Genomic DNA, 24137 nt, shown 5'->3' with positions numbered 1-24137 from the left:
TCGTTGACAACAACAAACACCTCTCAAAACTTTACTTTTATGCTCTCTTTATGTTTTCAAAATCAAAGCTCTAGCACAAATATAGCAATCGATGCTTTCCTCTTTGAAGGACCATTCTTTTACTTTTATGTTGAGTCAGTTCACCTATTTCTCTCCACCTCAAGAAGCAAACACTTGTGTGAACTGTGCATTGATTCCTACATACTTGCATATTGCACTTGTTATATTACTTTGCATTGACAACTATCCATGAGATATACATGTTATAAGTTGAAAGAAACCGCTGAAACTTCATCTTCCTTTGTGTTGCTTCGATACCTGTACTATGAAATTATTGCTTTATGAGTTAACTCTTATGCAAGACTTATTGATGCTTGTCTTGAAAGTACTATTCATGAAAAGTCTTTGCTTTATGATTCATTTGTTTACTCATGTCATTTACCATTGTCTTGGATTGCTGCATTCATTACATGTGTTTACAATAGTATGATCAAGGTTATGATGGCATGTCACTCCAGAAATTATCTTTGTTATCGTTTACCTGCTCGGGACGAGCAGAAACTAAGCTTGGGGATGCTGATAAGTCTCCGACGTATCGATAATTTCTTATGTTCCATGCCACATTATTGATGATATCTACATGTTTTATGCATACTTTATGTCATATTTATGCATTTTCCGGAACTAACCTATTGACGAGATGCCGAAGGGCCAGTTCCTGTTTTCTGCTGTTTTTGGTTTCAGAAATCCTAGTAAGGAAATATTCTCGGAATCGGACGAAATCAACGCCCAGCATCTTAGAATCACACGAAGCTTCCAGAACACCCGAGAGTCGCCAGAGGGGGGCCACAGGCCCACCAGACGATAGCCCGGCGCGGCCTAGGGGTGGCCCGCGCCCCCCTAGCGTGTCGTCGCCTCGTTGACCTTCTGACGCCGCCTCTTCGCCTATAAGAAGCCCCTCGACCTAAAACCTCGATACGGAAAAGCCACGGTACGAGAAACCATCCAGAGCCGCCGCCATCGCGAAGCCAAGATCTGGGGGACAGGAGTCTCTGTTCCGGCACGCCGCCGGGACGGGGAAGTGCCCCCGGAAGGCTTCTCCATCGACACCACCGCCATCTTCATCAACGCTGCTGTCTCCCATGAGGAGGGAGTAGTTCTCCATCGAGGCTTGGGGCTGTACCGGTAGCTATGTGGTTCATCTCTCTCCCTATGTACTTCAATACAATAATCTCATGAGCTGCCTTACATGATTGAGATTCATATGATGATGCTTGTAATCTAGATGTCATTATGCTAGTCAAGTGGATTTTACTTATGTGATCTCCGGAGACTCCTTGTCCCACGTGTGTAAAGGTGACAGTGTGTACACCGTGTGGGTCTCTTAGGCTATATTTCACAGAATACTTATTCACTGTTATGAATGGCATAGTGAGGTGCTTATTTATATCTCTTTATGATTGCAATGTGTTTTGTATCACAATTTATCTGTGTGCTACTCTAGTGATGTTATTAAAGTAGTTTATTCCTCCTGCACGGTGTAATGGTGACAGTGTGTGCATCGTGTAGTACTTGGCGTAGGCTATGATTGTGATCTCTTGTAGATTATGAAGTTAACTATTGCTATGATAGTATTGACGTGATCTATGCCTCCTTTCGTAGCGTGAAGGTGACAGTGTGCATGCTATGTTAGTACTTGGTTTGGTTATGTTGATCTGTCATGCACTCTAAGGTTATTTAAATATGAACATCGAATATTGTGGAGCTTGTTAACTCCGGCATTGAGGGTTCATGTAATTCTACACAGTTAGTGGTGTTCATCATCCAACAAGAGAGTGTAGAGTCTAGCATCTATCTATTTATTCTGTTATGTGATCAATGTTGAGAGTGTCCACTAGTGAAAGTATGATCCCTAGGCCTTGTTCCTAAATACTGCTATCGCTGCTTGTTTACTATTCTACTGCATCTGTACTGTCCGCTATATTACCACCATCAACCACACGCCAGTCCTGGGCAGCAAAGCACTTTTCTGGCGCTGTTACTACTGCTCATACATATTCATATCACCTGTATTTCACTATCCCTTCGCCGAACTAGTGCACCTATTAGGTGTGTTGGGGACACAAGAGACTTCTTGCTTTGTGGTTGCAGGGTTGCATGAGAGGGATATCTTTGACCTCTTCCTTCCTGAGATCGATAAACCTTGGGTGATCCACTTAAGGGAAACTTGCTGCTGTTCTACAAACCTCTGCTCTTGGAGGCCCAACACTGTCTACAAGAATAGAAGCTCCCGTAGACATCACTCATCATAACATGTATGTGCATGGTCATGCCCTCTTTAGTTGTCAATTGCCCAACTGTAATTTATTCACCCAACATGCTTATTCTTATGGGAGAGATACCTCTAGTGAACTGTGGACCCCGGTCCATTCTTAAAATCAAATACAATCTACTGCAATACTCGTTCTACTGTTTTCTGCAAACAATCATCATCCACACTATACATCTAATCCTTTGTTACAGCAAGCCGGTGAGATTGACAACCTCACTGTTACGTTGGGACAAAGTACTTTGGTTGTGTTGTTCAGGTTTCACGTTGGCGCCGGAATCCCTGGTGTTGCGCCGCACTACACTCCGCCGCCATCAACCTTCAACGTGCTTCTTGGCTCCTACTGGTTCGATAAACCTTGGTTTCTTACTGAGGGAAAACTTGCCGCTGTACGCATCACACTTTCCTCTTGGGGTTCCCAACGGTCGCGTGCTGTATGCGTATCAAGACTGTTTTCTGGCGCCGTTGCCGGGGAGATCAAGACACGCTGCAAGGGGAGTTCCACCTCCAATCTCTTTACTTTGTTTTTTGTCTTGCTTTATTTTATTTAGTACTTTGTTTGCTGCACTAAAACAAAACACACAAAAATTAGTTGCTAGTTTTACTTTATTTGCTATCTTGTTTGCCATATTAAGAACACAAAAAAAATAGTTACTTGCATTTACTTTACTTATTTCATTATGTTTCCTCCTAATTTTACTTTAAAAGATATACCGGTAGGACAAGGGTCTATAATTGGAAGAGATAATATAGAAGAATTTTTCACCCATGTTAGTATGCATGAAGATCTTGAAGATATACCCCTGGCAAAAACTGTCCCTACTTATGAAGATGCCTCTGTCTGTTTGGTACGCATGATGGAAACTAGATTTATTAGTCTCAATCCCATGATATAACACATGTTTCTTACACTTTCTGACATGGAGAGGGGAGAAAAGAGAAATTTTGTTTTAAAAGTCCTTGTGCGAGAATTTGAGGATATAGCCAAAGAAGCTAGAAAAGTTTTTATTAAGCATAAGAGGCTTGGTATGTTCACCGATTTTAAAAGAACACTTGAAAAAATGGACATGGATAGAATAAAGTATACTAATAATATTAATGATGGTGGGGAGATTAAAGCACCAATACCTTGTAAGCTCCTAGGAATGCATGAAGCTCTAGATGATAATTATGCTTGGCTTGTCCCTGAAAATTTGTTTGATGAGAGTAGCAAGCCCAAGACTAATGAAAAGGGAGCCTCTGAAACTTATGTATACAAAATACAATGCATGGTTGAGAAAACTCCAAACCCCGCTGTAGATGCATCATCTCTTGATAACACTTGATACACACTTTCTGCGCCTAGCTGAAAGGCGTTAAAGAAAAGCGCTTATGGGAGACAACCCATGATTTTACTACTGCAATTTTGTTTTATATTTGAGTCTTGGAAGTTGTTACTACTGTAGCGACCTCTCCTTATCTTAATTTTGTTGCATTGTTGTGCCAAGTAAAGTCTTTGATAGTAAGGTTCATACTAGATTTGGATTACTGCGCAGAAACTGATTTCTTGCTGTCACGAATCTGGGCCTAATTCTCTGTAGGTAACTTGGAAAATTATGCCAATTTACGTGAGTAATCCTCAGATATGTACGCAACTTTCATTCAATTTGAGAATTTTCATTTGAGCAAGTCTGGTGCCTCTTAGAAATTCGTCTTTATGGACTGTTCTGTTTTGACAGATTCTGCCTTTTATTTCGCATTGCCTGTTTTGCTATGCTTGATGGATTTTTCTATTCCATTAATTTTCAGTAGCTTTGTGCAATGTCCAGAAGTGTTAAGAATGATTATGTCACCTCTGAACATGTGAATTTTTATTGTGCACTAACCCTCTAATGAGTTGTTTTGAGTTTGGTGTGGAGGAAGTTTTCAAGGATCAAGAGAGGAGGATGATACAATATGATCAAGGAAAGTGAAAGCTCTAAGCTTGGGGATGCCCCGGTGGTTCACCCCTGCATATTTCAAGAAGACTCAAGCATCTAAGCTTGGGGATGCCCAAGGCATCCCCTTCTTCATCGACAACATTATCAGGTTCCTCTAGTGAAACTATATTTTTATTCCATCACATCTTATGTACTTTGCTTGGAGCGTCTGTATGTTTTTGTTTTGTTTTGTTTGAATAAACTTGGATCCTAGCATTCATTGTGTGGGAGAGAGACACGCTCCGCTGTTGCATATGGACAAATATGTCCTTAGGATTTACTCATAATATTCATGGCGAAGGTTGAATTGCTTCGTTAAATTGTTATATGGTTGGAATCGGGAAATGCTACATGTGGTAATTGGTAGAATGTCTTGAATAATGTGATACTTGGAAATTGTTGTGCTCATGATTAAGCTCTTGCATCATATACTTTGCACCTATTAGTGAAGAAATACATAGAGCTTGCTAAAATTTGGTTTGCATGATTGGTCTCTCTAAGGTCTAGATATTTTCTAGTAAGGGTCGAACAACAAGTAAGACGGTGTAGAGTCTTATAATACTTACAATATGTCTTTTATGTGAGTTTTGCTGTACCGGTTCATACTTGTGTTTGCTTCAAATAACCTTGCTAGCCTAAGCCTTGTATTGAGAGGGATTACTTCTCGTGCATCCAAATCCTTGAGCCAAACACTATGCCATTTGTGTCCACCATACCTACCTACTACATGGTATTTCTCCGCCATTCCAAAGTAAATTGCTTGAGTGCTACCTTTAAAATTTCTATCTTCTATCTTTGCAATATATAGCTCATGGGACAAATAGCCTAAAAACTATTGTGGTATTGAATATGTACTTATGCATTTTATTTCTTATAAGTTGCTTATTGTGCGATAACCATGTTCCTGGGGACGCCATCAACTACTCTTTGTTGAATATCATGTGAGTTGCTATGCATGTCCGTCTTGTCTGAAGTAAGGGCGATTTACCATGAGTTGAATGGTTTGAGCATGCATATTGTTAGAGAAGAACATTGGGCCGCTAACTAAAGCCATGATCCATGGTGGAAGTTTCAGTTTTGGACAAATATCCTCAATCTCATATGAGAAAATTAATTTTTGTTGAATGCTTATGCATTAAAGAGGAGTCCATTATCTGTTGTCTATGTTGTCCCGGTATGGATGTCTAAGTTGAGAATAATCAAAAGCGAGAAATCCAATGCGAGCTTTCTCCTTAGACCTTTGTACAGGCGGCATAGAGGTACCCCTTTGTGATACTTGGTTAAAACATATGTATTGCGGTGATAATCCAGGTAATCAGAGCTAATTAGGACAAGGTGCGGGCACTATTAGTATACTATGCATGAGGCTTGCAACTTGTAGGATATAATTTACATGATGCATATGCTTTATTACTACCATTGACAAAATTGTTTCTTGTTTTCAAAATCAAAGCTCTAGCACAAATATAGCAATCGATGCTTCCCTCTGCGAAGGGCCTTTCTTCTACTTTTATGTTGAGTCAGTTCACCTATTTATCCCCATCTCAAGAAGCAAACACTTGTGTGAACTGTGCATGATTCCTACATACTTGCATATTGCACTTGTTATATTACTTTATGTTGAAAATATCCATGAGATATACATGTTACAAGTTGAAAGCAACCGCTGAAACTTAATCTTCTTTTGTGTTGCTTCAATACCTTTACTATGAATTTATTGCTTTATGAGTTAACTCTTATGCAAGACTTATTGATGCTTGTCTTGAAAGTACTATTCATGAAAAGTCTTTGCTATATGATTCAATTGTTTACTCATTACATTTACCATTGTCTTGGATCGCTGCATTCATTACATGTGCTTACAATAGTATGATCAAGATTATGATGGCATGTCACTTCAGAAATTATCTTTGTTATCGTTTACCTACTCGGGACGAGCAGGAACTAAGCTTGGGGATGCTGATACGTCTCCAACGTATCGATAATTTCTTATGTTCCATGCTACTTTATTGATGATACCTACATGTTTTATACATACTTTATGTCATATTTATGCATTTTCCGGAACTAACCTATTAACGAGATGCCGAAGAGCCAGTTGCTGTTTTCTGCTGTTTTTGGTTTCAGAAATCCTAGTAAGGAAATATTCTCGGAATTGGACGAAATCAACGCCCAGGATCTTATTTTTCCACGAAGCTTCCAGAAGTCCGGAGAGGAAACGAAGTGGGGCGACGAGGCCGCCACACACCAGGGCGGCGCGGCCCAAGCCCTGGCCGCGCCGGCCTGTGTTGTGGGCCCCTCGTGGCGCCCCCTGACCTACCCTTCCGCCTACATAAGCCTTCGTCGATAATAGTTCCAGTACCGAGAGCCACGATACGGAAAACCTTCCAGAGACGCCGCCGCCGCCAATCCCATCTCGGGGGATTCAGGAGATCACCTCCGGCAACCTGCCGGAGAGGGGAATCATCTCCCGGAGGACTCTACACCGCCATGGTCACCTCCGGAGTGATGTGTGAGTAGTCTACCCCTGGACTATGGGTCCATAGCAGTAGCTAGATGGTCGTCTTCTCCTAATTGTGCTATCATTGTTGGATCTTGTGAGCTGCCTAACATGATCAAGATCATCTATCTGTAATGCTACATGTTGTGTTTGTTGGGATCCAATGAATAAATGAATACTATGCTATGTTGATTATCAATCTATCTATGTGTTGTTTATGATCTTGCATGCTCTCCGTTACTAGTAGAGGCTCTGACCAAGTTTTTGCTTGTAACTCCAAGAGGGAGTATTTATGCTCGATAGTGGGTTCATGTCTCCATTAAATCTAGGGGAGTGACAGAAACCTCTAAGGTTGTGGATGTGCTGTTGCCACTAGGGATAAAACATCAATGCTATGTCTAAGGATATATTTGTTGATTACATTACGCACCATACTTAATGCAATTGTCTGTTGTTTGCAACTTAATACTGGAGGGGGTTCGGATGATAACCTGAAGGTGGACTTTTTAGGCATAGATGCATGCTGGATAGCGGTCTATGTACTTTGTCGTAATGCCCAATTAAATCTCACAATACTCATCATAACATGTATGTGCATGGTCATGCCCTCTTTATTTGTCAATTTCTCAACTGTAATTTGTTCACCCAACATGCTTATTCTTATGGGAGAGACACCTCTAGTGAACTGTGGACCCCGGTCCATTCTTAACATCAAATACAATCTACTGCAATACTCGTTCTACTGTTTTCTGCAAACAATCATCATCCACACAATACATCTAATCCTTTGTTACAGCAAGCCGGTGAGATTGACAACCTCACTGTTACGTTGGGACAAAGTACTTTGGTTGTGTTGTGCAGGTTCCACGTTGGCGCCGGAATCCCTGGTGTTGCGCCGCACTACACTCCGCCGCCATCAACCTTCAACGTGCTTCTTGGCTCCTACTGGTTCGATAAACCTTGGTTTCTTACTGAGGGAAAACTTGCCGCTGTACGCATCACACCTTCCTCTTGGGGTTCCCAACGGTCGCGTGCTGCACGCGTATCACTAAGAAACATGGTAATGAAAGAGAACCTTGGGTTCAAAAGCAAATGCCTTTTCCTGCTAAGAAACTAAAATCAAAGGAAGAATAACACTATAATAAATTTTGCGATTGGGGATGAAACCTTTATTCTTGCAAATCTCTTTGACTGATGCTATTAAATTGCCTCCTTATTCAAAGTACATGAAAGATATTGTCTCTAACAAAAGGAAAATTCCTAATGAGGAGATTTCCACTATGCTTGCTAATTACTCTTTCAATGGCAAAGTGCCAAAGAAGCTGGCGACCCAGGTATACCGACCATTCCTTGTTCTATTAAGAATAATTATGTTAGAACTGCTCTATGTGATTTGGGAGCAGGTGTTAGTGTTATGCCTTTTTCTCTTTACAAGAGACTTTATTTAGATAAGTTGATACCAACTGATATATCTTTGCAAATGGCTGATAAATCTACTGCTATTCATGTTGGTATATGTGAGGATGTTCATGTTCAAGTTACTAATAACTGCTTGATATTAACTGATTTTGTTGTGTTGGAAATGCCTGAAGATGATAATATGTCTATTATTCTTGGGAGACCTTTTCTTAACACCGCAGGGGCTGTTATTGATTGCAATAAAGGAAAAGTTACTTTCAATGTTGTTGACAAGGAGCATACCGTTTATTTTCCCAAGAGGATTGATAAAGTATGTGGAGTTAATACAATTTCTAATGTGAGAACTATCAAAGTTGGAGCTATTGATTGTCCTATATATGAGCCTAAAGAAGGATATCAAAATATTATGATTGGATCCATATCAATACAATTCAAGGTAACATGATTGATTTGAGGTTTATTTCTTCTTATGTTATGTAAAATTTATTTGGTGGCAAGACTTGATCAACCTTGTTAACAAATACATTTTATATGCATAGAGGAGCTAAACAACATTTCTTTCTTCCTCCATTTGTTCTACTTGCTGTAGCACTTTTTGTTTTGCAAAGTTCTTTAGCTAATTATAGATTTCAAAATCTTTTTCTGCCCAGTAATAATAAATTTAATACCCAGAAATGTGCATTTTTCAAAGTTTTCAAAAATTCACAAAATTATACCGTTGGTCCTATTTTTCGAAGAGGCACAGGAGCACACAGGGATGACCGGTGGGGGCACCCAGGGTGGCACCCCACCAGCCGGCGCGGCCAGCAAGGGGGGCGCGCCACCCTGTTGTGTGGGGCCCTCCTTGCCCCACCACTTCATCTCTTTCTCCCATCTCATTCTCTCTCCCAAAAAAACTCGCACTAGCTTTCTCTCACTCGCGTTTCTGCTCAAGAGCTCAAGATTTCTTGATCTCTTTGCTCAGCCCAGATTTCTGTCTGAAATTTGGCACATTTGTTCCCCGGTATGTGACTCCTCCGATTATCCAAGTAGAATTTTGTTTGGTTGAGTATATCTTGAATATTTTGCTGCTGTAGGTAACATGTTTAGTGAGCTTGCATGCTTGTTCTAAGTTGTAAAAATTAGTTTTGATGCATGTTTAGTACTCTAGCAAGCTCCTATAGTAGTTTCCCTTAATTATATGTCACCAAATCAAATTTTATAATGTTTGTTGAAAAATTTCAGAAAAGGAAGATGGATAGTTATAACTTTGGAGAAGTGTTTGAAAGAGAGACGACAAGCACGGGAAGGCCCTCTAGGACCGCCACTCGATTCAGGCGATCCTATAATGAGGACGTCATCGCACCGAGCTTCGAAGCCGAAGAGGACAATGGAGTCCCTAACGCTTCATCTTTTCCATGTTATAACTTTTTGAGTAATGCAGGGTTGCTGGATGATTTCTCGGTCCTCGTCGTTAATGTGGGCTTAACCTCCTATATGGAAGATGAGAAGGAGCAATACCACATGCTAACTAAAATGTTTGTTGAGAGCTTTCAGTTCAACAACAAGCACTATCAACCAACAGTTGCATTCAGGATTTATGGTAATCCTATTACTATGAAGTTGAAAGATTTTTGTACTGCATTGGATATTGCCCCTGTAGGTATAGCAAAGAAGATCGAGGACAATCCCAAGGCTTTGCTGGAGCTCTATCGAGATATCACCAATGATGATAGCCGCACCATTCAGCGCGGCAAGATAAGAAACATTCAACTCCCTGCCATTAGATATTTCGCTTATTACCTTGCTACTAGCATCCTTGGTAGGGAGAACACTAGCAATATTTCTAGTTATCATCTTGCTTTCTTAATTGCTGCACTTACTAGAGAAACACCTTATCATCTTGGTGCTCTTGTTGCTCGCCGTTTGTCTAACAAGGGGCCTATTTTTGGAGGAATTATTGCATCACGCATTTTAGCATATCTAGATCTTCCTCTTGACCCTACTGATGTAAAATTAACTCCTATAAGGCTTGATATTGCTGCTATGAAGAGTCATCAATTTGTTACAACTGACTCTAGTTTAGATAATATGGTCTATAGAATGTTGTTTACTGACGGGGATGAGAGGGAAATCCCTTTGCCGCAGCCAGATTTATTCAGTATTCACAGGAAACCGTGGTCGCGCTCTAAAGAGGAGGTGGATGAGCAACTGAAGATACATGACTTCCACCAGCAGCATGACTCCGAGGACGCCGAGCCATCCTACGACTACACCGTCACGTATCCTGGTGCTTCTTCCAGCACATACCCGGAGCAGGATCCATCTTCGTCGTACTACGGAGGTGCTACTTCATGGGCTCCATGGGATTGATCTCCACTTAGGCCAAAAGCCTAAGCTTGGGGGGAGGTATACCGGCATCACTCATTATTTGCATATTATAGTTGCTGGATACTTGTACATACTTGTTTAGCTTCTTTAAATGGTTTTCTAATAAGAGGGAGATGATATTTGGGGAAGTGCTGCCTGAAAACAGATTCTGGACTGATACCAAAAAAATTCTCAAAAACAGCCAGAACGTTATTTTGCGAAGCCAATTTTTGTGCATGTTTCTCAGGTTGTTATCTAACTTTCATTAGTTGAACACTTTTCGATCTGGGCAGCGGAAGAGTTTCTTAAAAATAGATTACTGTACTACTGTCAAGTTTGACGAATTCCTGCTGCTTTGTGTTTATGTGACTCTTTTAGTTTTCATTTTCTTGTTTTTTCTTTGTTTCTTTCCTAAAACACAAAAAGACCAAAAATATTTCTGTTGTTTCTCTTCATCATTTGTTTATTTTGGTTTCTTGCTTTTATTTTGCTTTATTTGCTATCGTTGGTTTGCTATAAGAAAATCCAAAAAGATTTTGCTTTGTTTGCTTGTTTCCTTTTGTTCTTGTTTCCAATTCGAAAACACCAAAAATAGTTGCTGTTCTTCTTTGGTTTTGTAAATTTCATTTTGGACTTCAATGGTCTTCGGTGGCTGGAGCATGGTTTTCATTTCATATTATTCAAGCTACACAAGTGAAAGGCATTAATGACGATCTACGACAATTCGACTGTGGTGAGAGGCTGGTATGAACTCTATTTTTTTTCATTTTTGTACATATACTCATCCATGTGAGCATGCTTAGTTGGTTCATGTGAGGTATATGTCATTTAAGAAAGTCTAGTAGTTCATGATCTCTCATGTTTAGCTCCAGTTTATTAATATGAGTAGCATGTCATGGATGTTTGCTTGCATTGTTTTATTCATAAATAGGTATGACATTGTGGTATCCTCCTCTGAATAATTCATTTGAATCAACTTGGCACATGCTCACGCATGCATATGACTGAACAGAAGTCAATTAAGCCTTGATGATTTACTTTGCCTCAGAGTTCTTGTATCACTTTTATACCTCCGTTAATTTATTTTGCCGCAAGCATGATTATGACAGTTACTGCTCTCTTGATTGTCGCTCCCCAGTCTATTGCTAGCCTTCACTTGTACTGAGCGGGAACGCTGCTCGTGCTTCCAAACCCCTGAAAACCAAGTTATTCCAAAGTGTCCACCATAAATACCTATGCATGGCATTTCAAACCATTCCAAGTAAATTCTCATGCGCTACCTTTAAACCTTTAAAATGCTTCTCAATTTGTGTCAATGTTTTATAGCTCATGAGGAAGTATGTGGTGTTTATCTTTCAACCTTGTCATTTACTTTTGACAGACTTTCATAATAAGAGCTGGCAACGGGGTGCCCAGCCCTAATTAATCAAACTTAATTCTCTTCACATGTTTTGTCCTGATTCATCAGTAAGCAACTTAATTTTGCAAATAGACACTCCTCCATGGTATGAGATTGATGGAAGGCACCCGAGGATTCGGTTAGCCATTGCTTGTGTAAGCAAAGGTTGGGGGGAGTGTCACCCATAATAAAACTAAAGTACGTGTGTAAACAAAAGAGAAGAGGGATGATCTACCTTGCTGGTAGAAATAACGTCCTTCATGGGAGCCGCTCTTGAAAGTCTGGTTGGCGAGGTAGTTGGTGTACCCATTACCATTCGTTGACAACAACAAACACCTCTCAAAATAATTTTACTCCTGTTTAAAAAAAATGAAAAGCTCTAGCGCATGTTAATCCCTACTTCCCTCTGCGAAGGGTCAATCTTTTACTTTTATGTTGAGTCACCATCCTTTCTTTGAGCACTTTCTTGAGAGCACAAGTGTCATTCTTAGTATAATATGCTTGTCCCAAAATGTGATTAACTGTGGTATAACTTTGGTGCTTTTATCTTTGACAATCTCTATTTCTAGTCTTTCCATGAACTTCAGAGGTGCCCGAGCATTTATGTTTTGCTGTACAAATATGGGAAAGCGAGATACCACTTTATCATACCCTTTTATGAACATTGCAATCCTGCTGATAGACATGATTCATGATGCTTATTATTAATTTGTTGGTACCTTTCCATGATTGACATAGCTATTAGATGATCTTATGTGCATGTATCTTATTATGAATTGCCTAAGTACTTGTCCATATCATGAGAATATTTACATCATATGAACAAATGTGTTCGTGAAAGTTCTTTTATCGCACTCAGTTGTTAACTGAATTGCTTGAGGACAAGCAATAAGCTAAGCTTGGGGGGAGTTGATACGTCCAAAACGTATCTACTTTCCCGAACACTTTTGCTATTGTTTTGCCTCTAATTTGTGTATTTTGGATACAACTAACACGAACTAACGCTGTTTTCAGCAGAATTGCCCTGGTGTCTCGTTTTTGTGCAGAAATTCAACTTTCAGAAAAATCCCCGGAATTTATGTCGAAGGGCTTATTTTTCCAGAAGATTCACGGAGCCAGAAGGGCAGGCCTGGGGGAGGCCCAGGGCCCCCACACACCAGGCCGGCGCGGCCTGTAGGGGGGGGGGGGGGCGCCGCCCTACTGTGTGGCCGCCTCGGCCAGCCTCTGACGCCCCCCTCTGGACTATTTAAGGGTTTCAATCTAAAAACGCGAGACGGGAAGTCGAAGTCGCCAGAAACCATCCAGAACGCCGCCACCATCGCGAAACTCCGTCTCGGGACCAGAAACTCCGTTCTGGCACTCCGCCGGGACGGGGAATTGGAGGAGATCATCGCCATCATCACCACCGATGCCTCTCCATCGACCAATAATATTTCCCCCATCCATGTGTGAGTAATTCCCCCGCTGTAGGCTGAAGGGGATGGTAGGTATTGGATGAGATTGGTCATGTAATAGCATAAGATTGTTAGGGTATAGTGCCTAGTGTCCGTAATTGGTACTTTGATGATATTGTTGCAACTTGTTGTGCTTAATGCTTGTCACTAGGGCCCGAGTGCCATGATCTCAGATCTAAACATGTTATCAATTCATGATGATATTCATTACTTTATGATCTTACCTGCAAGTTGTATACACATGTCGCTGTCCGGAACCCGAAGCCCCAAAGTGACAGAAATTGGGACAACCGGAGGGGAAGGCGGTGATGTGAGGATCACATGTGTTCACGGAGTGTTAATGCTTTGCTCCGGTACTCTATTAAAAGGAGTACCTTAATTTCCAGTAGATTCCCTAGAGGTCCGGCTACCACCGGCTGGTAGGACAAAAGATGTTGTGCAAGTTTCTCAATGCGAGCACGTACGACTAAATATGGAACACATGCTTATGAATTGCTTAGTACTTGGATACCGTTTTATTACTATCTGCAAATGCCCTGCTTTGATTGTTACATGAGTTTATCTCATCCATGCAACGCCCGTCATCCATCCCTGTGCCTACAGTATTTTAATCCTGATGTTTACTATAATCACTACTGTTGTCTTTGTTACACTGCTGCTGTTATTTCACTACTGCTACTGCTATAAACTGTTACTACTGATAAACTCTTGCGAGCAAGTCTGTTTCCAGGTGCAGCTGAATTGACAACTCCGCTGTTAAGGCTTTCAAGTATTCTTTGTCTCCCCTTGTGTCGAATCAATAAATTGGGTTTTACTTCCCTCGAAAGACTGTTGCGATCCCCTATACTTGTGGGTCATCACCGCCCCCGGGGAGGTCGATCTCCATGATCTACGCTGGGGGCCGCGCAACCCGTATGAGGGTTCATCCGCCGATCCGTTGATCCGCTGCCCTCGAGTCTTTCTTTTTCCAATCCGTAGATTGGTTTTCTTTTTGCGTCGCTGGTCGCTCGACCGGTGTTTTCTATGTTGGTTTACCGATGATAGATCGGATTGAGTTGCTCATCGCTGTCATCCACTTGCGCCTCTACTCCGACAACGACATCGACCTGCACCGGCCATCAACCGCACGGCACAGCCGCATGCGCCGCACACGGGGCGCCCCTACGTGCATCGCAGCAGACTGTTCTTGCTCGCGCGGTGTCCATCGCCTATTCGTCTACGTCGCCATCGACCGGGACTACATCGACAAGGCCGCCATCGACTCCGATCTGCGCGTCGTCCACGCCATGGCGTGTACAACGCCGCCATCGGTCTGATCAACCAATAGCGTGCACGTCTCCGCCATGCACGTCCCCGAGCACGGGCCTACCACTGATCGAGCTACGGGTTGCCGCTGCGTCGCCCCTTCGGGCCGCAGCGCCACCGCCTTTGGTCCATGCTACCGGCCTCCGACGCGCCTTCTGAGGCATGTACGTCGTTGGTGGCCTCCCGCCGCTGCACCGACTCGCACCCTGCAGCCACGCCAGCCCCTCGGGCCGTGACGTCACCGCACGCAGTCTACTTCGCCGTCCCCCGCGCACCGACGTTCCAGGCTACTACCGCGCCGCCCCTTCGGCGCGGGTCGCCTCTGTCCGCGCATGGTCTTCGTCACATCGCCGGGTCTTCCTCGCCTACTTCGTGTACCACTGCCGCGCCTCCACCCCAGGTCGCCGCTGGGCTCGCCAACCACTCCAGGTCGCGCTGGGCTCGCCGAGCACCGCAACGCCCGTCTAGGCGTGCAACATGACCACCCCAGGTCAGCGCTGGGTTAGCCGCCTTCTACATCTTCATACACTACAGCTTTGCCGCCAGCGTCCTCGCCTCTTCCACGACTATGCCACCTTCTCCTCTACTTCGACACCCATCGTCGAGACCTCCTCTGCTTGTCTACTCCGACATGGCGCGCACTTTGTATTGTTCCCTGCACCCGCACACCCGGTACTGGCAACATCGGCACGTGCCTTCGTTCCCGACATGTCCCGGGGCCTGGCAAGCTCGGACCGGCGCCTTGCCTTCATCGGCTTCAATGGTGTCTTCATCGGTATCGCCTCTACGACTGCCTCGACCGCGTCACCGCCGAGTTCTTCTATGTGTACTCGGTTCTGGCAAAACCAGAGTATGCCTTCGTCCCCGACGTGCGCCTGGTTCTGGTAAAACTATGGTTGCACTTCGTCCTTGACGGCACAGACTGCATCGACTTCGTCATCGACCATCTCCACGACTGTCTCGGCGCGTCTCCGTCACTCTCCTCGCACACCACCTCGCCTGCGGCTACATCGACACCGGCACCCGGCAACGACATCGACCGGAGCAATCCCTCGCGCTGCTCCCTCGACGAAGGTTGCAGCACCCACACTCTCAGCTACCTCGACATCGGCACAAAGGCTACCACCTCGCACGAGCACCTCGGCTTCCTCTACAGTCCAAGCATCCGCGACGCGACATCGTCCACGACGCTCCCGTTACGACTGCGGGGAAGTATTAGAGATATATTTGGTATATGTGTATTTGGTAGTATATGATTTGTAATCATCTCCTGCCTTATCTCTAGCATAGACTTCTTAGCTCCCAAGACTTGTACCCCTATATATACTCGCCTGAGAGGCTCAATACAATATCCATCATATTCCGCATATCCCTCTATCATTCTACAAAAGACATGAGGAGGGTGGACTTTGATCAGAAACAACATTATCCGCTACTAGAAGTCATTTTTCTTGTGCAAGCATTGTAAATCATGATATTCCTTAACTAATATCATAAATTACTATCTCATCTGTCCAAACACCTAACTGACCAGTACTTTCTCGTTGTGCTTGGACTCTCCCAGGTTCAGTGCATGGTCAGTCAAAGTGGCATGTCAAGTTAAATACACATTGTACGAATTCAAGACAGTGGAAAAAGAAGGGGGTGGCTTCGTCATTGGCTCTTTATAAATGATGAGCCGCTGTGGTCTACCCATGTCACCTGCTTGTGAAGCTAATCACCATCGATCACTCGTGAAGCTAACACTAGATAGCTATGGATGCAACGAGCGGCGTTCGCATGGCTACTGGTAACGGAGAAAACAGCTACGCCGTCAACTCCAGGCTCCAAGTTTGTATCCCGCCACACTGTTGTGATTTAATGTTTACTGATGCATTGCCATATATCATTCGCAAAACTAAAGCTGCACATGCATATAAAAAATTAAGCACTCCCTTCAACTGTCAACTAGCTAGCATTTAATTATAAGCTCTAAATCTATATATACTGTTCTTCCATGAAGGAGAAGGCCATTTTGGAAACATGGCCAGTGCTCAGGAAGGCCGTAGAAGAGGTGTACACCTCGCTCTCCACCCGCTGGAGCACCATAGTCGTCGCCGACCTCGGCTGCTCATCTGGTCCCAACACCCTGCGCTTCGTCACCGAGGTGATCGGCGCCATCCGTGCCTATACCCAGAAGTCGGAAGAACATGCTCGTGGCGTGGAGGTCCAGTTCTTCCTCAATGACCTGCCCGGGAACGACTTCAACCTCGTCTTCCGCTCACTGGAGCACTTTGAGGGCATCGCCGGCCGGAAAGAGGCGCCGCCGCACTACGTCGCAGGGCTTCCCGGATCCTACTACGGCAAGCTTTTCCCTCGCCAGAGCGTCCATCTCTTCCACTCATCATACTCCCTCATGTGGCGTTCCAAGGTATCATGCATAACCATATATTAATTCCCTGCAGCTTAACGTGATAAGTCTCTTGTTCATTCTTTAATTAGTTAGCAACTTGATACGTCGTCTTTCAAATTTGCTTTTGTATGAATGAACAAAACATCTCAGTCGAATGGACTCAAAAGGTAGTTCTGTTCATATGTTAGCTAGGTTTGGTGAATCACGGATCTGCAAACCACAATGTTCAACATACATGGTAATGGTATACATAGCAAACAGGAAGACCGCTGAAAAAAAAGTGTCACAATAATTGTAGAACATTGAGATGCATGGAAAGTTAGTGATGTTGTCATGTGAGTGAATTTGAAAGCAAATGGCATATGTTATACTAATACAATTTTGTTGAAATAAACTTATCTAATATTCCCCTATATGAATTCGCTATATATATATTGGATATATATATATATCCTATGTTTTTTCTGAGGTAATTAACGCTATTTATTCTTGTTTATAAATACTAGTTCTATGTTTATAACATCTCAAACTGCAAATATATACATATAGAAAATGACTATGTACTCCTAGATAAACGTACTCTCATGTTTAAATATACGACATAGATTTATAAATTATACCACTTTATAATTTCTAATATAAATTATAATTAAATACTTCATACCTCAAAGTGAGTTTTGCTAAAAATATATTAAGGTTTACATTCATTATACGATCTGCATATATACTTATGTTTTGTACGTGAAAGTGGTATATAAAAAAACTAAGGTTTATGGATATTATTTCATGTTATTTGAATTGAGGTATATATATTTGGAAGTACGTACCTAGGAGTATACGAAAGGAGTTCTATATACATACATACGGCTAGGTGGGGCTGAATCCGGAAATGTCACAATCAATATGAGGAGCTACATGTAGTCCATCCATCCTTCAATTGGATAGTCGAAAAAATACAAATTGACAGAACAAAACACTTCATATGGCCATTCAATTGACAGCTAGGCATCGACTTTGCTGAGAAAGAGTATCACTATAATTTTGTACACCCTCCATTCTGATTTACTCTACGTTCTAGAAAAAAAAATGCAAAACAGCGTTGCATTCATTAGATATGTGAACAACCAACCAAGCTACATTCAAAATAACAACGTATAATAAAGAGATCAAATCCACTTCATTTTCTGTGTTTTTTGTTGACTAAAAGCTAAAAAGTAGATTATTTCAGAATAAATTTTTGGGCTAGAATATAGACTATGTCAGAAGGAGCGAATATGTCAGAGTGTATTTATATCATGAAATGTAATTTTCCAAGAGCAATGTCTACTCTATAATTAATATAATTAATAACCTAGGTCCCTCCAGAGCTCTCAACCTGTACTCACCTGAACGAAGGCAATATATACATTGGAAATACTACTCCTCCAACTGTGATTAAGCTCTTCCAAGAACAATTTCGGAAGGACTTTGAGTTGTTCCTTATATTGCGTTCACGAGAGCTTGTCAGTGGAGGTAGAATGTTGCTAACATTTCTTGGCCGAAAGAGTGAAGAGATGTTGATGCATGGGGAAGTTAGCAGCATGCTTGAATTGGTTGCCAAATCTCTACAGCATCTGGTACAAAAGGTATATGCACACTGTAACATGTGTTTTTCCCCAATAACTACTACACTAATACTTAGAAAGGAAAATGTGCCATAAATTACTTTCTTAGTTTCACAATGAAAATCAATGGTGATAAAAATTCGTTAGCAGAAGAATAGTTCTTAGTCGTTACACCCTATCTAAAGCATTTTTGTTCTGCTTGACATATATAGGGTCGTGTGGAGAAGAAGAAGCTGGACTCATTCAACCTGCCATACTACGCCCCATCAATGAAAGAGGTGAACACATTAATCAAGAAGAATGGTCTATTCAATGTTGAACAAATTAAACTCTTTGAATCAAATTGGGACCCACAAGATGACTTGGATGGTGATGTGGTACTTGATTCGGCCAGTAGTGGGAAAAATGTTGCCCAGTGCATAAGGGCAGTATTGGAGCCGCTCATTGTAGACCACTTCGGTCAAGACATTATTGACGAGTTATTCATGGTATTTGCTGCCACCATTGCAAAGCATCTCGAGAAAGCCAAGGCAAAGTACCCCATCATCATGGTGTCCTTGAAGAAGGCCATGCCTTTGAACTACTAGTATGTACGTACTCTAGAAGAGCATCCAGACGTGAATAAAGAGAGAAACAATGACCACAACATTTAGCGCATGCCCTTATATATGTATCCGGTCTAGTTTTATTGAATGGCTTTGCTTGTCACATTTGAATAAAAACACTATATTATTCTAGTAAACATACGGCCCAACAAACTACTCCCATACTGTGCATGTGCATTAAGATTTTTTCCTATAAAGGCGGAGGTAGTAAGGAGTCTTTCCACACATACAAAAATTCAAAATTAATTGTCTTTTAAACCGCTAATCCAATTGATGTCCTGTTATCATTTATGGGTTTGCCTGGATGAGGGATTTGAAACAAGATCTGATCTTAATATGTTATGATGAAAAAGAATTCTTCTTCAGTTGCCAGGTTATAATATACCAGGTTAGTAATCAACAATTATCATCCAAACAATACACAGTCAGCCAATAATTTTTACATGTTTTTTGTTATAGCAATGATTGGCATTTTCAGAGAGCGAGTATTTGATCCACTTTAAACATGTAAAATAGGATGTTCCCATCATAAAAGGCTTAGGTGGGGACGAGCAAAGTTTAAAAGACCCACTACGAGTTCTATTTAAGCTGATGACTAACTTAACTATACTGGCGACCAAGTGACTATAATATAGCAACTAGTGCCGAAATAAGTTTTCAAAACCTATAAACATGAAAAATCTCTTCACAACAACGCCATATGTGAAAACAAATCTGAATTTCGACTTATTTTTTAATCGATAAAATATTTTACAGTTTGGTAACCAACCAAATTCCAAGTGGCTACATGCATGCATGGTTTGGTTACCATGTTTTGCCCATGCCCAAAGAAAACTATTTTGGAGCACATGCCCTTATTAGCAAGGACATATATGTACATGCAACAAGTGATGCAGAAGATGGTGCTCTTTACACAACTTAAACAACCGATATCATATACGATTAATAAGAATGTCAGTTTTCAGGCTGATCATGTGATCACCGGCAACAAATAGGGACCCTCTTACTGTTTCATTTGTTCAAATCTCGTTCGCAATAATTAGAAAATTTACGCCATTATCTTTTTCAAGGAAGCCGATCTTCCTTCTCTCTAGCATACATCGATTTCATGGAAAAGAAGACACTGCATGAAACAGACGATGTTACCTGGAACCATCAAAAGCTACAAGCTCCAGTCGTTTCTGTATAAGGTTACGACCAGTGGTGGCCAACATGCATGCAGCCAAATACATGTTGCTTTCCATATATATAAAACGTTATGAAGTGCTACAAACTTAATGAAGTGACTATCGTACGGTTTGATTGTCACCTGCATGGGAAAAATTAATTTGGGTAAACAGAAGGGCCGTGCTCCGCGTCGGTCGCTCGATTTGTGCTCAAAAATCGGTTGCATCAGCGCCGTCTGGTCGGACGCATCAGACTTTTCTAATCGATCACTTTCCCACGTTGCAAGTTGTTCGTGTACTGTTGTTGCTAATCCTATGGATGGATCCCATTCCGTGGCTGTCGCGCGCGCTGCATGCAGCCTGCTCTGCATGCACTGCTCGTGTGTGCTTTCTCGCGTGGAAGGACCGGTTGCCACTGCTGCTTTTATTTTTTAGTGGAGATCATGTTCATTTGGGTAGTAGAGCATACCGTGGCTAATGATGAGGTTTAACAAAAAATACTCTAGTACTAGTATAACAGTCCTACAAAAAAAACATGTGTTTACAACAAAGAGTAAAACCATAATTTCAATAAAAATTTAACAATTTCATACCTTTACAATAAAACCGTTGGTGTATTTACAATAATAAATAAAAATACATACAACAAATAGCAAACAATTATTTTAACAATAAAATCATTCGTGTATTTACAACAATAGTTAAAATTAAAATACAACAAAAAAGTTAGGTGTTTACAATAAAAAATAAACAATGATTTCAATAAAAAAGGCAACAATTTGATATTGTTACAATAAAATCACTAATGTATTTACAAAAATAATTAAAAATAAATTTCAGAAAAAATTAAGTGTCTACAACAATAATAATTTCAACAAGAAAAATCTCAAACTAATATTTAATGCCAAGTTATCTTTACAACAAATCACTGATATAATTACAACAGTAATCACTAGTGAATCCAACAAAAAAGTTAGGTGTTTATAACAACGGTCTACATCATTAACAATTTACAAGCGCTAAAAATATGAACAACAAATCTGATATTAATTTACAACAATAATTAATAACTATCTCAACTAACTAAGATGTCTAAAGTAACATTAGCAAAATGTCAACAAACTAAAACTTATCAATGGCGAAAGTAGCGCTAGCTAGCCGGGAGCTAGGCGTGCAACAACAATGTAGCAGCCAGCTAGCCCATGTAAGCTACTAGCATGCGTGCCCTCTCACTGCCAAATCCAAATCCCTCATTTCCCCCATTTTGAGCTTATCCACCCTTCCCGAACTAGCGACATGGCCGACTTTTCCTCACCCGCACGGTCGGCGAGGCTGGCGGCGGCTACTAACCGCGGATTGTTGTCTTCTTCCTTCGCGTCGATCATTTCGGTTGTTGTAAGCTTCTGCAAACCCTAGCTTTAGATCTAGATCTTTTGGATACACATGGGGGTCTGAAGGGATCCAGTAGACCATCCATTCGTCACCGGTCGAGGTTGTCGAATTTGTGCAGATTGCATCTAACTCTTCCACGAGGACGGTTGTGGCCATTGCATCTAACTGTTCCACGGGGATGGTTGTGCTGCCAGCATCTTCGCCAGGGTCACGTGCTTCCTCGACCTCGGTGCTGCGTGTGCACTAGTGGAAAACTGGGCAATAGGCCCGGTCCATTTGGGCCTTTAGACCCGGTTCCTGAACCGGGACCAACTAGGCGGGACTAAAGGGGGTACCCTTTAGTCCCGGTTCAAAGATAAACCGGGCCTAAAGGCCTCAACACGTGGTGCGACCAGGGAGCTCGCGCTGGAAGGGCTTTGGTCCCGGTTCGTGGTACGAACCGGGCCTATGTTTCTCTGCCGCGGCAGAGAATTGCTATTTCTCTGCCGCGGCGCAGATTTGGGCTGTACCAGCGTTTCTCTGCGCGGCGGAAGAAACGATCTGTTTCCCTTGCCGCGGCAGAGTTTCAGCAATGCATATATATATCATTCAAGAAACCACAAAAAATCGTCATGAATATATATAGACATCGTCAACAGTACACGACATAGTCAACACAGTACACGTAATGCATGCATATTTACAATACAACTTTTCCTGAACGAATATCCTCCGCCGTCACGATCTTCCGATAGTGCTCTCCACCTGGGGTAAGGACCTCGGTAATAAAGAATCCCGCGATTTCCTCTTGAATTGCTTTTATTTGATCCGCTGTTATGAGAGTGTCCCGCAGGCGTGTCATCTATATTTAAAAAAGGAGATCAATATATGAATGGAACTCAATACAATAGATGGTACTAATTAAGATTAATTGTGAAAATTTGTTATCGTACACGAGTGTGGTGTATTTGGGCATCCCCACCCTTGGGACAGGACATGTCACGCATGAAGGTGCAGACGTAGTATCCACATAAGTTATTCCCTTTTTCCTGCCTCATACACTTTACGAAAAAATAGTTCGATCAAACTAATAATCAAGCATCGTATTGAAAGTAAATATCATATATAAAGTTTCACGGACATAGCTATATATATAGTACTACTTACAGGGTAATCTCTAAATGTAAGCTCCGGTTTCCATTCACCCGGAACAGTATTGATGAACCGTTTCCAAGCCCTGCCCGGCAAAAAATAATGAGTAAATGAGTAATTGATTAGTTGATGATATCTTCGAATTAGAGCAGATGAAGATGCCAATACGAAATTGATTGAAACTACCTCTGGAGGATGGCAGCCATGTCCGCCCATTCCGCATATTCTTTACGTTTCGAGTCCATGACGTTTACGACTCCAAGGTGAAGATCAATGATTAGGAGAATAAAATGGAAACTGCACAAGCATAGCTCAATGATTACGAGAATAAAGTGGAAGGTGCACAAGCATAATGTATGTTATATATAACACTCACTTGAAGTTGTAGGGAAAGAATATATCCTCTTTGTCTGCTTGCTTCTCTAAAAACATTACGATGTTGTCCTCTGTGTCCTTGGCGAAGTCTCGAACCGTAACTTCATGAACCGTGTTTGGGTCTATGAACCCCAGCGGTAGGAGCTTGCCTCTTTTGTATTCCAGCTTCTTCATTCTGCATAATTAAATGTATAGCGTACACAAAGAATATAATGAGGATAATTGTTAGTGCAAATGAATGAGCTACAAACTTAATTACACAAATAAATCACTTACGAGGCGGTAGCAACCGATGACAGCTTTGTCGAGGGCGTCTTGATTGAATAACTGAAACAGTTCTTCTAACTCAATGTTTATCTCGTCTTCCCCCCGGAAGTAATGCTCATCTCTAAGATACACCGTGATGTAGGTTTCACATCTTCGACAGGCTTTCAGGTACCAGTCATGCAACCTTCGCATCTGAGTCCCTAGACGCGCGAGCTCGCCAGGTTTGACGAGATCAGATCCGTATCTATACTTGTTTACCACTTGAGCCGTTGGATAGTAATCTTCGTACTCAACTGATGCTCCCTGAGCTCTAGCCGCCCGTTCGATCATCGATGCCGTCTCTGGATCATGATATGGCTCCACGATGAAGTGGGGTGCGGCCTGAATGTCCTGCTGTCCAAGCTGGGCGACTTTTTTTGCTTCTTTCATCGCTCTAGAGGACTGTCCAAGAGAGCGGTCATAATCAGCTCTCAGCTCAGGTCTCTTCATTCT

At 42.0% G+C, this 24137-nt stretch overlaps 2 protein-coding genes across 2 annotated transcripts; one reads left to right on the top strand and one right to left on the bottom strand.

Moving 5' to 3' along the window:
* The first annotated feature begins 16269 nt into the window (after positions 1-16269).
* LOC127341237 (anthranilate O-methyltransferase 2) lies at positions 16270-19378 on the top strand. The gene is made up of 4 exons (XM_051367030.2): positions 16270-16543; positions 16716-17123; positions 18461-18730; positions 18922-19378. The coding sequence occupies exons 1-4, from the start codon at positions 16469-16471 to the stop codon at positions 19294-19296; spliced, it is 1128 nt and encodes a 375-aa protein (XP_051222990.1). The 5' UTR covers positions 16270-16468; the 3' UTR covers positions 19297-19378.
* A 3116-nt stretch (positions 19379-22494) lies between these two features.
* On the bottom strand, positions 22495-23552 carry LOC127341238 (uncharacterized). Its single transcript, XM_051367032.2, has 5 exons — positions 23380-23552; positions 23190-23300; positions 23019-23088; positions 22805-22912; positions 22495-22713 (listed from the first exon to the last, which is right to left on the bottom strand). The coding sequence occupies exons 1-5, from the start codon at positions 23550-23552 to the stop codon at positions 22552-22554; spliced, it is 624 nt and encodes a 207-aa protein (XP_051222992.2). The 3' UTR covers positions 22495-22551.
* Between the last annotated feature and the right edge of the window lie 585 nt (positions 23553-24137).

Source organism: Lolium perenne, chromosome 3 (assembly GCF_019359855.2).
Source record: "Lolium perenne isolate Kyuss_39 chromosome 3, Kyuss_2.0, whole genome shotgun sequence".
Lineage (NCBI taxonomy): Eukaryota > Viridiplantae > Streptophyta > Magnoliopsida > Poales > Poaceae > Lolium > Lolium perenne.
This window is presented reverse-complemented; position numbering and strand designations above follow the sequence as displayed.